General features: G+C 35.7%; 1 protein-coding gene across 9 annotated transcripts in view; it reads left to right on the top strand.

Annotated features, from left to right (window-relative positions):
• Positions 1–14646, top strand: part of AIMP1 (aminoacyl tRNA synthetase complex interacting multifunctional protein 1) — a 41229-nt gene that overhangs the window by 12517 nt on the left and 14066 nt on the right. For 8 of the 9 annotated variants that reach the window (XM_058721740.1, XM_058721741.1, XM_058721737.1 and 5 more), the window contains 4 exons: positions 144–257; positions 3429–3593; positions 6454–6659; positions 12897–13065. In XM_058721740.1, the coding sequence (XP_058577723.1) occupies positions 144–257; positions 3429–3593; positions 6454–6659; positions 12897–13065 (654 nt within the window). The remainder of the gene's footprint in view (positions 1–143; positions 258–3428; positions 3594–6453; positions 6660–12896; positions 13066–14646) is intronic. The other variant, XM_058721743.1, reaches the window with a different exon arrangement.

The raw sequence follows: 14646 nt of genomic DNA, 5'->3' as shown, positions 1-14646 counted from the left end.
AACTGATATAAAGGAATAGACAAATATTTGTTTACTGGTATTATCTTAGTTGTGTTTATACTGCTGTGCTCTTTTCAAATAGTATTCATAAGAAACCTTTTAGAAAACATGGCTATATCTTTACTGGATTTTCTTGATCCTAGTTTTGCAGGCAACTTTGAGAGAAGAGAAGAAACTTCGAGTTGAAAATGCTAAATTAAAGAAAGAAATTGAAGAATTGAAACAAGAGCTAATTCAGGCAGAAATTCAAAACGGAGGTGATTAAATATTGAAATAATAAGTTGTTTTGATTTATAATAGTAATTATATCATTGTTTATTAAGTTAGGTATTATGCTAGATTTCTCATTTTATCCCCACAGTAGCCTTTCTTATGCAATTGTTCCCCTTACAAAAGAGAAAGTGGAGATTTAGGAAAGGCAAATGATCTTGTTTGAGCTCATGCAAAAAGTGGCAGAGCTGGGTTTCAAAAACCTATGCTTTTAGTGACGTTGAGCATCTTTTTCATATGTTTGTTGGCATCTGTATGTCTTTGGAAAAATGTCTCTTCAGGTACTATGCCTATTATTAAGTGGATTATTATTATTGGTGTTGAATTATTATTATTATAATTATTTTTGGTGTTGAATTATAGTTCTTCTTCATATAATTTGGATATTAACCCCTGATCAGATATATCATTCGCAAGTGTCTTCCCTCATTCAGTTAATTGCCTTTTTGTTTTGTGGATGGTTTCACTGTGCAAAAGGCTTTATTCTGGTGTAGTCTTAGTAGTTTAGTTTTGTTTTTGTTTCCCTTGCTTCAGTTTAGAAAATGTTTAGAAAATGTTGCTGTGGCTGAAGTCAAGAGAAATTATTGCCTATCTTTTTTCTAGGAACTTTCAGATCTCACATTTAGGTCTTTAATCCATTTTGAGTTTATTTTTGTGTATTCTGTAAGAAAGTGCTCCAGTTTCATTCTTTTGCATATAGCTGTTCAGTTTTCCTAACACCATTTGTTGAAGAGACTGTCTTTTTTCCATTGTATATTCTTACCCTCATCAAGGATATCATACTGTACATGTGAAAGTAATGTAGCACACTGTATGTTAATTATACTTGAATTAAAAAAAAGAAACTTTGGTTAAAAAAATTTTTTTATGTTTATTTATTTTTGAGAAAGAGGGAGAGACAGAGTGTGAGCAGAGGAGGGGCAGAAAGAGAGGCAGACACAGAATCCGAAGCAGGCTCCAGGCTCTGAGCTATCAGCACAGAGCCCAACGTGGGGCTCGAACTCACAAACCGCGAGATCATGACCTGAGCTGAAGTCAGACGCTTAGCTGACTGAGCCACCCAGGGGCCCCTTTTTTAAAAAAAAATTTTTTATGTTTATTTTTGAAAAAAAAAAACAAAAACAAAACTATGCTTTTAATCTCTGTGCTATATGCTTCAACTAGATCATCACTGTTCCCTATTAGTTATTGAAAATAAGCCATAATAATATTTAGCTGACATTTATTAAGTTTTACTATATGCCAGGCAGGTGTGCCAAGTGCTTCATGTATATTATATATTTTATCCTTAAAACTGTGTACGCAAATGTCCTTGTTTTATACATGAGGAAATTAAAGCTGACAGCTATAAAGTAATTTGCTTGAAATCATAAAGTTTTTATAAATGTTTATTTATTTTGAGGGAGAAAGAGAGAGAGTGCATGCGTGTTGGCAAGGAGGGGAGGGGCAGAGAGAGAATCCCAAGCAGGCTCCATGCTCAGTTCAGAGTCTGATGCAGGGCTCAATCTCACAATCGTGAGATCTTAACCTGAGCCAAAATCGAGAGTCTGTCGCTTAACCAACCGAGCTACCCAGGCACTCCTGAAATCATATAATTTTTAGGTTATTCAACTCAGCAGATAATTATCATTTCAATTATGTTATAAATAAAAATTTAAATTTTACCGAATTATTTTAAAGGTGTCTAGACAAATTTATATTATAGAACAACAACAATAATAATAGCTCTGTTACAATATTAAAGTACCACACAGAGAGACGCATTTGATTATACTATAGAAAATCTTTCCTAAGTGAGTTAAGTAGGCCCAAGTATAGTGAAAGTCTCTCTTACTACTTCCTATCATGTTATTCTGTCAGTGAGTGGTTTATTTTGAATTCCGTAGTATGGGTTCTACCCTTTGTGAGCTAAACAAAAGTAAGGAAAAATCAATAATGTGTGCTTAAAACTATCAACTGAAGAGAATATTGTTTGTTAATGAAAAATGTGATCTTTTCCACCACAAAGAGATTTGGAATACAGGTACAGAATTAAATAAACAGTTAAAATATTAGCAGTGTAAAACTGCTTTCCATTTTCCCAGTTCCAAAAGTTTGTCCTGGAACTTTTTAAACTCTAATCTTGTTAATGAAATGCTAAAGCATATCAACAGCTTAAATTATTGTATTCTGTCAAATGGTGGAACATAAAATAAGGAGTGTCACATTACTTAATGAAGCAATAGCCTCCAGGGAACTTAAAAATACCTCAGAAAAGTGGTCTGAATATTGGCCAGAATCTAACCCACATCAAAATCCCTCACAAGATTTTGTTTTTCCATATTCACTAGGCCATGAGAGTGTTTTTAACATTGCTGAAGGAATTTTCTTCCTTAAAAAGTTTTTTGAAATAGAATTATGGACTTGCATCTCCATTAATGTTGATAAAGAAATGACTTGATAAAGAAATAACACTTTCCTAGTTAATTGTTCAGTATGAAAGAAAACCTGAGTGAAAAACATGTCATCTTGCCAAACCATGAGAGGCTAGTCTCTGGAGACAGACTGCCTCAGTATAAATTTATTTTCCTACTCATTCTGTGTGTGATGGGCCAAGTTTTTAACTTCTGTATTGCTCATGTTGATCATCTGTAAATGGGGATGTGAATAGAAGTTACTGCTTTGAGAGGTGCCTCGGTGGCTCAATCGCTTGGGTGTCTTAACTCTTGATTTCGGCTCAGGTCATGATTCCAGGGTCATGGGATTGAGCTCCATTTTGGGCTCTGCACTGAGCATAGAACTTGCATAAGATTCTTTGTCTCTGTCTCTTTCTCTCTCCCCCTTTCCCTTGTTTCTGTTCTCTTTCTCTAAAAAACAACAACAGAAAACTTACTGCTTTTAGGGTATTAGAAATACAAGAGTTAATTTATATAAAGCATTTTGAAAAGTGTCTAGGACATAATCCATGATAAATATTAGTCATTATTATTGTGTGCAATTGTCTCAGTTGAGTCATTAGTGATTAAATGAGGATCTTTTAACTTTTATCATGTTTAAAATATTATTAATTTTTTGGCAGCCTTTTTACAGTCTCAGAGAGTAGACATTTGATAATCATATACAGTGAAATTTTCTTTTAAAAAGAGTTCATAATGGCTTTATTTAATTTTCTGTATCAGTGAAACAAATACCATTCCCATCTGGTACTCCACTGCAAGCTAATTCCACGGTTTCCGAAAAAGTGATACAGTCTATACCAATAACAACTGTATCTTCTGGTGCCAAAGAACAGATAACAGGAGGAAGAGCAGAAGAAAAGATGAAAGAGAAAATTGAAATGAAAGGTATTGTTAAACTTCAAGGTTACTTGGCTCTTGACTGGCTTATCAGATGTCAACATTTTCGATATTAATAGTGGTGTCAAAAGAAAGTTGAAACCTTTATGAACTAGAATAAAATTAGGAACAGTATGATATTGGAATATAGAAACTGAGCTCTAAAGGAATATGTGAAGATTGACCAGGTTGACAGGGTAGGAGTGTGTTATTTGAGGTAGAGTATGTTTTAACATAACTAAACATAGAAAGTAGAGATTAAGTGTACAGGTCCATGGTTTGATGTGACTAAATTTTAGTGTATATTTCAGTTTCAGAGAAGTCACAGGTGGAAAGGTAGCTTTTTAGTCTTTTCTAATTTATCCTTAACCTTATTGCTTGAAGCTATTCTCATAAATGTGACTCTTTTTTGACCTCGTCTCCTTTACTCCGTTGTAGATTTCATTTTTCTAGGTATGTCTAAAAAAGTGCTTTTATAATTCATCATTCATACCTCTCATAACACTTATAACCACTTAAGATTTTTTGGAAAATATGGCTGAGGAATTTGTGAACTAACCTAAGCCAATTTAGCATCTAACACTTGCGAGTTCCTTTTGGTAAACATCAGTAACCTTTCTTAGAAGTAGATAGGAGCTGTACATCTTCTACATAACTTCACCACTGGGTGGTATGGTTATAGTGAAAGCAACTCAAACTAATTCTTTCACTTTATAAAATTCATTCAGATGTAGGCACAAAGCAGTCAGTCTGTTCTAAGTATGATGAAGTTCATACCCAAAATAAGATACGTTGTATTTTTGTGACTGCAGGATTAGTTAATCTTCTAGTCAAATGAGACAAGAGTCTTCCTTTGTGGGAGGAGGAAGTACACAAGACCAAATGGAGCTCTATGTTTAGAATGCCTGTGTCCAGTGGTACTGTCTGTAGTGATGGAGATACTGTATAGCTTCATAATCCAACACAGTAGCTAATAACCAGTCATGGCTGTTAAACATTTTAAATGTGTCTGGTGTGACTAAGGAACAGAGTTTTTTTATTATTTTAAATTTAAATGTAAATAGCTATGTGTGGTTGGCAGCTACCATATTGGGCAGTGCTGGGATAGTGGGGTGTTCCATTGGTGCTTGGCTGCTAGAATTGCCAGAATCCATTTCTGCTCATGCAGAGGCTATGGTTACAATACAGTCTTTGTAGCCTGCCACATGTGAGCATCGCTCATCTTTTAACGAAACATGTCTAAAATCTTTTATGATGACTAAGCTCTTGGTATAGATTTTGACGTTTGCAGTCACCTCTGGACTATGGATTCCTGATAAAAGTATTGCAAATGCCTAGGGAGTAGATTAAAGTTAAAAATGTAGATATGTAGATATACTGTTATACTGCATTATATTAAATATATAGATTATCACTCAAAGGTAACTACTTTAAGATTTTTGGTGTATTGTTTCCTAGTAATTTTGTTGTATATTCTATATCACTTGGATTTTTACTAGCTTTTGCTAGTAAGATTAAACATTGTTCATTATTTTGAATTACCTCTTCTTTTGTAAGCTCTCTTTGTATAAATTGTGAATGTCCTTACACAAAATCATTCTTTCCCACTTTAGGCAGAATTATTTATCTCTGCATTTCTGTATTATATCTTTGTGTATGTAATGTTTGTCACATATTCATTATATATATCTGTCTTCCTTAAAAGAGATTTTCAGTGCCTTGGATCTCAGTAAATATTTGTTCAAAGATTAAACAAAGGTGTAATCAAGAAGGAGTGCTTCTGGGGTGCCTGGGTGGCGCAGTCGGTTAAGCGTCCGACTTCAGCCAGGTCACGATCTCGCGGTCCGTGAGTTCGAGCCCCGCGTCCGGCTCTGGGCCGATGGCTCGGAGCCTGGAGCCTGTTTCCGATTCTGTGTCTCCCTCTCTCTCTGCCCCTCCCCCGTTCATGCTCTGTCTCTCTCTGTCCCAAAAATAAATAAAAAACGTTGGAAAAAAAAATTAAAAAAAAAAAAAGGAGTGCTTCTAAGTCACAACTATTTATCTCTACCCTGTACGTTGCAGGTGAATAAGTTTTTATTTTGTTTTACTTTTTTTTTCTGCCAGAGAAGCTAAATGTAAACTTAAAAGGAATATGAATTCTTCATAGGTCACATTTTGATTCAGTGATCAAAGTGATCAAAATGCTAATAAGAGTTAGATTTTCAACATAAATAAGAGGAGTATTTTTAAAACATTAGAATAAAATGTTATTTTCTCCATAGTCGCTCAGATAAACCTAAAACCCTAAGTGTTCAGAGAAATACAAGAAATGGTGAAATTCATTGTATAGTTATTGGTGTGTTTAAAGAGAGAAACATTTTATCAGTGAAATTATACTTGATTATATCGTTCATTCTCTTAGCTGGCTACTAATTGTGATGTTCTTCCTAAATAAAGGATTTTTCACTTTCTAAAGAGTCACAGTAAAAATTTTAAAGGATTTTCTCCAAATCTGTTTCAGGGAAAGGCAAATTTTCTCAATAAAAGTCCATTTAATATCTTAAGCTTTGCAGACCAAAAAGTCATCATAACTACTCAACTGTGCTATACTGCAAAGGTATCCATAGACATTATGTAAATAAATGAACATGGTTTACCAGCTTCTATTCTATGTCTTTAGAGATTTAGGCAGTTATTTAAGAGAGAAATAGCTAAATTAGGGTTTGGGAAATTATGACTCGAATAATTCTTTCCTGTGTTACTATTTAAGTGAAGGTAGGAGATAAACACTCTTTTTCTTTTGAAGCTCATCAGTATTGAAGCTAATGAGTTTTTCATAGTTTATTTTTGTTTTACTTCTGATGTTTAACCATTCAAAAATATTTTTTAGAGAAAAAGGAGAAAAAACAATCAATAGCAGGAAGTGCTGACTCTAAGCCAATAGATGTTTCTCGTCTGGATCTTCGAGTTGGTTGTATCATTACTGCCAGAAAACATCCTGATGCAGATTCTTTATATGTAGAAGAAATAGATGTTGGAGAAACAGCCCCAAGAACAGTTGTCAGTGGCCTGGTGAATCATGTTCCTCTTGAACAGGTAATCTGTACAATTAAAATTACTTCTGCATACACATGTCACTTTTTCTTAATGTTCTTCCATATAATTTTGTATAAGGTGGCCATACCACATGAGCCAGTATTGACTGGATCATTTGATTAATTTTTAATAAAATAAATTTCACCAAAAAAAGTGAATAAAAGTACCAAAAACCTGCAAAAGAGTTGCAAATTAAGATCAAATTCATGAGGGTAGAAAGAAAGAAGATGGGGCATCTGGATGGCTCAGTTGGTTAAGCATCCGACTCTTGATTTCAGCTCAGGTCATGATCTTACAGCTCGTGAGTTTGAGCCCCATGTCCAGCTCTGGGCTGACTGTGGAGCCTGCTTGGGATTCTCCTTCTCCCTCTTTCTCTGCTCCTCCCCTGCTTATGCTATAAATCTCTCTCTCAGATAAATAAACATTTTAAAAAAAGAAGAAACATGCATTATTTTTTCTCAGTTTTTAAAATGTTTTTAGTTTAGTGTTTTATATGTAATATAGTATAAATATCTTTATCATCATTGTTCTGTCATGGAATTTTATTATTCCTTGATTTTTTTAAATCACTGTTAAGTAAACCCAGATAGCATCAATCTAAAAAGTAAGGGTAAGTGGGGCGCCTGGGTGGGTCAGTCGGTTGGGCGTCCGACTTCGGCTCAGGTCACGATCTCGCGGTCCGTGAGTTCGAGCCCCGCGTCGGGCTCTGGGCTGATGGCTCAGAGCCTGGAGCCTGCTTTGGATTCTGTGTCTCCCTCTCTCTCTGCCCCTCCCCCGTTCATGCTCTGTCTCCCTCTGTCTCAAAAATAAATAAAACGTTAAAAAAAAAAAAAATTAAAAAAAAAAAAAGTAAGGGTAAGAATGAATCCTTTTTTTTTTTTATAACTCAAGAAATATTTTCACACTTGAAGAAAAAAAGAGGAGAGGGGCTAATGGAGCTTGAACTTAAAATTTTTAATGGATTTTTTTTGTTTCTTAAAAACTGGATGTTTTATATTTTGTTATTAGGTCTTTAAAATATGTGTATGTGTGTGCGTGTGTGTGTATAGACACGTGTGTATTTCCAATGACACTGGAAAAACTTACAGGCAGTAATGGTTTTAATTTGGTCTTTCAAGACATATTCTATAGTAATTTGAGTCATCTGCCTATTTCCTTTGCCCCATGGTGCTTCGGAGATACTGCAAAGGCTGTAGACTTTTAACATTAAAATAGTTCTTCTCTGTTCATTGCCAACTCTGTTGCTTATTCACTTTGTGATTTTGAATAAATCCCTACATTCATTCATTCATACTTCCAGATACTTCCAGGCACTATTCTAGATAAGGGATATAGCAGTGCATTAGGATGACTGGTAGGTAGGTAGGTAGGTAGATTTGTTTAGAAAACAAAAACCAAAAACCTGCCTTTGTGAAGCTCACAACCCTATGGGGTAGTGAGAAAAATCAACATATAGGGTATATTGAATAGTGGTAAGTATTAAAAGAAAAGTAAAGTAGGGAAAGAGTCTATGAGTTGAAGTTAGAATTATGTAATTTTATATAAAGTAGCCTGGGAAGGCATCATAAAGAGACATTTAAGTAAAGGTCTAAGAAAATGAAGAAAAGTCGTATGTCTGTCTGGTAGAAGAGCATTTCAGGCAGTTGTAAGTCAGATGTATGCCTGGCATGTTGCAAGAACAGCAGGAAGCAGTGTCACTATAGCAGAGTAAATAAGGGGGAATACCATGCAGTATGAAATCAGAGAGAGGGATGTCAGATGACCTAAGATCTTCCAGATCATTGTATGGACTTTGACTTATATTCTGAATGAGGTGAAAGCCATTGGAGACCTGTTGAACTAAGGAGAAACATGGCCTACCTCATAAATTAATAGGATCATCTGGCTGTTCTGTTCAGGTGAGAAAAACAGATATAAGCAGTTTAATGAAAGTTTCTCTTTAAAAAAAGACTTGGTTCCTGTGTATGCTTTTGTTCCCTCTTTTTAACACTCCTCTTTTCTAGGACCAGGACTTCTTTATAACTGCTTATGGTGTTAGGTTCATAAGAAGCTCTGGAGAAAAGAACCAATTGATCTTGAGCCAGCTCAAATTGGAAAATCTCCTCCAACATTGGGTTTCATCATTTTTGTTCCCATAAGTTGCAGACAATTTCTTCTCTTCCTACAACTGTCAGCCATAGCCTTAAACAAAGCTGTTTATATACACGTCTGTATCTAACCTGTCAAGACAGTAGCAGTAAATATTGTATAAAGCAGAAGCACTTTGCCCCCCAAATTGCATACTAAACTTTGTAGATTTGTGTGTTTTTCTAATGTAAAGGTCCATGGGTATCATCTGATGCTTTAACAGTTGGATCTAGACAACCCTGTTCTTTTTTCTTATACATATATTCTATAACTTCTTTTCTAACATGTGGCATTTTCAAATTATGTATATGAAGAAGAGTCTTATTCATGAAGACCTCTGAAAAGGGGGCCTTTTGAATTTGAGTCTTAGGCCTGTTACTATTTTTATTTATTATTTTTTAATCATAGGATTTGGGGGTAAATTTCCCATAACAATTTATAAAAGCATTATTTATTTATTTATTTATTTATTTATTTATTGTTTAATGTTTATTTATTTTGAGAGAGCACGCACTAGTGTGTGGGAGAGGAGCTGAGAGAGAGAGAGAGAGACAGAGAGAGAGAGGGAGAATGCCAAGCAGGCTTTGTGCTGTCAGTGCAGAGCCTGATTGGGGTTCAAACTCAAGAACCATAAGATCATGACCTGAGCCAAAATCAGGAGTTGGACACTTGACCAATTGAGCCACCCAGGCACCCGCAAACCATCTTTTTTTTATTTAGAATGTGCCTTTTCTCTTCCCCTGCTGTAATAATTCTCTTGCGTGCTATTTTAAGCTTGTTGAAAGAACATAAACAACTGTGTTCCTTGGTTTTGCTAAATGGGGAAAGAATTAAGACACTTCAACTTGTGAAGATTAAAGAAATTTCTGTTCACTTCTATGACAAATTGTAGAAATGGCCTAAATGTTATATACAGTGTACATAATACTTTTGATACTTGTTTTTGAAGTATAGTTGACTTGCAATGCTATGTTAATTTCAGGTGTACAATTGTTTCAGTGATTTAACATTTCTATTCATTACTCAGTGCTCACCACAATAAGTGTAGTCACCATGCAAAGTTACTAAAATATTATTGATTATATTCCCTATACTGTACTTTTCATCTCCATCACTTATTTATTTTATTACTGAAAGTTTGTACCTCTTAATCCCCTATACTTATTTTGCCCATCCTCCCACCCACTCTCCTATCCACTTCCCTCCTGACAACCACAAGTTTGTTCTCTGTATTTAAGGGTCTGTTGTTTGTTTATTTCTTTTGTGTTTTAGATTCTACATATAAGTGAAATCATTTAGTATTTGTATTTCTCTGTTTGATTTCTTTCACTTTACATCATACCCTCTAAGTCCATCCATGTTGTCTCAAATGGCAAGATTTCATTCTTTTTGTGGCCGAGTAATGTTCCACTATATGAGTATTCCACATTATGTATATTTCTATATGTATATATATACACACACATACACATATGTATGTATACATGTTTATCCATTCATCTATCTGTGGACCCTAGGGTTGCTTCCATATCTTGGCTATTAGAAATAATCCTGCAGTAAATGTAAAGGTGTGTATCTTTTTGAATTTGGGTTTTCATTTTCTTTGGGTAAGTGCCCAGTGGTGGAATTACTGTATCATATGGTATTTCTATTTTCAATTTTTTGAGGAACCTCCAAACCTTTTCTATAGTGGTTGCACTGATTTACATTCCACCAACACTGCATGAGAATTTTTTTTCTCCATATCCTTGCCAGCACTTATTTCTTGCCTTTTTAATACTAGCAATTCTGCCTGTTGTGAAGTGATATCTCATTGTGGTTTTGATTTACATTTACCTGATGAATAGTGATGTTGAGTATTTTTTTGTATATCTGTTGGCCATCTGTCTATCTGTGGAAAAATATCTACTCAGGCCCTCTGTCCATTTTTAATTGCATTGTTTGTGGGTTTTTTGATGTTGAATTGTATAACTTCTTTATATATTTTGGATATTAACCCCTTATGGGAAGAATCATTTGCAAATGTCTCTCTCATTCAGTGGGTTGCCTTTTTGTTTTGATGATGATTTCCTTGGTTGTACAAAAGCTTTTGTAGTCGCAATAGTTCAATTTTGCTTTTGTTTCCCTTGACTGAGGAGACATACCTAGAAAAATGTTTCTATGGCCTTTGTCAAAGAAATAACTGCCTGTGTTTTCTTCTAGTTTTATGGTTTCAGGTCTCATAGTTAGGTTGTTACATTTTGAGTGTATTTTTGTGTATGGTGTAAGAAAGTGGTCAAGTTTCATTCTTTTACATGTGGCTGTCAAGTATTCCCAGCACCATAAATTGAAAAGACTGTCTTTTCCCCATTATATATTCTTATCTCCTTCGTTGTAGATTAATTGACCATATAAGTATAGTTCTATTTCTCGGCTCTCTATTCTGTTCCATTGATCTATATGTATCTATTTTGTGCCATACCATACTGTTTTGATTACTGCAGCTTTGTAGTATATCTTAAAATCTGGGATTATGATACCTCCAGTTTTGTTGTTCTTTTTCAAGATTGGTGCGGCTGTAGATATGCTTACGACTACAATGACTCTCTTCGCTACCTGTTCTTACACTGGGCAGGGTTTACTTCCATTGCTGTTGACAGACTTGTGAGCTTACTGGTAGATGGAGCCAGCACTCACCTTAACTGTCTGCAGATAACCTCTGTAACAGCTGCAGGTGCATGAAGGGCAAGGCTTGCTCCCTGAACAGCCTGGTAAGAGGCCTCATTGCAGCAAGTGTGGTTGTGCTGGTGTGTAGAGTTATCTCCCCTTCTTTCCAGGGCTGCAGTCACTTTGGAGTGGTCTAAGACCTGCTTGCTTCCTGTATTTGACATGGTAGGACCTGCTTTGGAGGGGTACCTCCTGTTGTGGGTGGATTAGGTGGTGCATGTATGCAAGGGAATGCTGGGGCTGGGCATGTGGTGCTGGTAAGTTAGATGGAGAGTGATAGCACTGGCTTCTGCAAACTTCAGGCCATCTAGGCGGGGGAGAGCAAGAAAAATGATGCCCTCTGGCACTACTTTCTTTCCCAGAGATGTTTCTGGTAGATCTCTGCCTGTCTAACATATCCTAAGATTAGTCAATAAATCTTCACAAATACCTCAGATACTTCAAACTGCTGCTTTGGTGCTGTGTCTGGTGATGGCTCTTTTAGTGTGGGGGCTCCGTTTACTGTCACTCTCTGGTTTTCCCAGTTAAGCCCTGCTGATTTTTAAAGCTTCTAGAGTTAAGTCCTCCTGTTTTTCAAAGCCAGATGTTAGGAAGATTCATCTTCCCAGTTTGGGTCCCCAGGTGTGGGGTCTGACCCCCTTACTCTTCTGTGTTTTGTGACATTCATCCTGTTTGTGGTTAGTCGCCAGGGTTCCCAACTGTGTCTCTATGCTTCCTATTCTTTTTGATTTTGTCTTCTCTCTAGCTGTGGGTGATCTGAAGTGCCAGTCTTCAGGTCGATCTCAGAGTTAGTTGCAGTAGATGCAGTTGTTTCATTGGCGTGTCCGTGGGACTAGGTGAGCTCAGGATCCTCCTATTCCGATCTTCCCAAGAGTAATTTTTAAATTAGGACATGAATCTTGGCAATGACCAAGTATGACATAGTATTGGCAATGACCAAATATGTATGGAAAAAAGGATTGTTCATTTATTTCAGTGCTAACACTATGCTAAATGCTTTACATACATGTTACAATTTACTCCTAGAGTGGGCTATTTAAGTGGGATATCATTTTCCTCATTTTGTAAGGAAAAAAACATTTCAACTTTATACAATCTGATTGCTAGTACATGGCAGCTAAATTCAAAACCACATCTGTTTCACTCAGTCTAAAAATTATTTAACTAAATAGTCTTGCCTCTGTTCCTTCAACTATAGGGCACTGTCAGTTTGTGGAATTTTTTTTTTTTTCATGTTTATGTAAGACTTCATAACAACAATAAAAGATTTTGGACACAGAGACAGATACATCTACAAAAATAGAACATTTTATATTTAGCATATTAGATGTAGCTTAGTGTATTCTAGGTGTAATTATTGTAAATCTCTGTATATATTTAATCACTAATTTGTGTTTCACACAGATGCAAAATCGGATGGTGATTTTACTTTGTAACCTGAAACCTGCAAAGATGAGGGGAGTAATATCTCAGGCAATGGTAATGTGTGCTAGTTCACCTGAGAAGGTTGAAATCTTGGCACCTCCTACTGGGTCTGTTCCTGGAGACAGAATTGTTTTTGATGCTTTTCCTGGTAAGTATTAGTCATTATTTAAAATAGTTTGGGAATCATTGTTCTTTTGTAGTATTTAGTTTAAAACCAGTCTTGGTTTAGTTTAAAACCAAGGCTTTACATTAATGACCATTATTATTAAGATTTTATTATTGAGTTTCTTGAGGTTGGTTCGAGATGGCACATTAAGCACACCATCTAACTAACCATCACCCTCCCCATGAATGCACACATTGCATAAAACTCTAGAGAGAGGGGTGCCTGGGTGGCTTAGTCAGTTAAGCATCCGACTCTTGGTTTTAGCTCAGGTCATGATCTTGGGGTTTTTGAGTTCAAGCTTCACATCGGGCTCTGTGAGGACAGCACAGAGCCTGCCTGGGATTCTTTGTCTCCTTCTCTCTTTGCTCCTTCCCCACTTATGTTCACTCGCTCTTTCTCTCTCTCTCAAAAATAAATAAACTTTAAAAATATATGTTTTTAAAAAACACTAGAGAGAGTTTGCTCCAGGCAAAATACTAGTAACACTTACGTAGCAGAAGAGTATGTTATAGATAGAGAACTAATTAATGTGCTGCAGAGTCTTTGAAGCTATAGATTATCTCAGAATGCAGCACAAAAAGATGAAAAGTTCATACGTGGGGGAAGAAATGTGTAATTCTCCAAGTCCATCTAATAATGTACTTGCATATGCTTTTACTTGACTTCAGGATATAGAGAAAAATTGAGTTAAAACTTGTATTTATTGTAATAATCTCAAAGGAGGTTGCTTTCATATTGCTTGTTTTCTCCACTAAAATGGTCCTGAGATAGAAGAAGTTTTATCATGTGTGAAAAAGTTTCTTCATATAGGTCTTTGAAGCAAAAAAGAAAGCATGCTTGTCAGATATGGAATAAATATTTCCTTCATGAAAGGAGGAGGAAAAACAAAAGAATGCATTTACTTAAAGGATGTTCATTTGACTACAGAGTAATGGGATAAGTAGAAATAAATTAGGGTAAAAAGGAGAATTAGGTCTAAAAGTCAGAATTGATTTGGAAATATATTTGTAGAAACAGCTGTTTTAATAACAAGGCTGATATGATTAGATGGGCCTGCTTTTTAAATCCTGTGTTAACCGTGTTTGATAAAATATTAGGATATGAAGGATTTTAACACTGGACTAAGATAGAAAATATGGTTGGAACCATGAGTTAATTTCCTTGAAACTCAGCCTCCCCCCTCTCCTGGTCAAAGTAGGCTAATGTAAAAAACACAGGGATTGTTTAGCAAGTATCTGTGACTTTGAATACAAGTGTACGTCTTGAACCTTGGTAGAACGAAAACCTTAGTAGTCTGTTTTCTAAGAATCTTTTTTGTTAAACTAGGTTTTGGGAAAATCTCATTTAGAATCATTTCTTTTTTTTTTTTTTTTTTTTTTTTTTAAATTTTTTTTTTCAACATTTTTAATTTATTTTTGGGACAGAGAGAGACAGAGCATGAACGGGGGAGGGGCAGAGAGAGAGGGAGACACAGAATCGGAAACAGGCTCCAGGCTCCGAGCCATCGGCCCAGAGCCTGACGCGGGGCTCGAACTCACGGACCGCGAGATCGTGACCTGGCTG

This window comes from Neofelis nebulosa, chromosome 3 (genome assembly GCF_028018385.1).
Source record: "Neofelis nebulosa isolate mNeoNeb1 chromosome 3, mNeoNeb1.pri, whole genome shotgun sequence".
NCBI lineage: Eukaryota > Metazoa > Chordata > Mammalia > Carnivora > Felidae > Neofelis > Neofelis nebulosa.
This window is presented reverse-complemented; position numbering and strand designations above follow the sequence as displayed.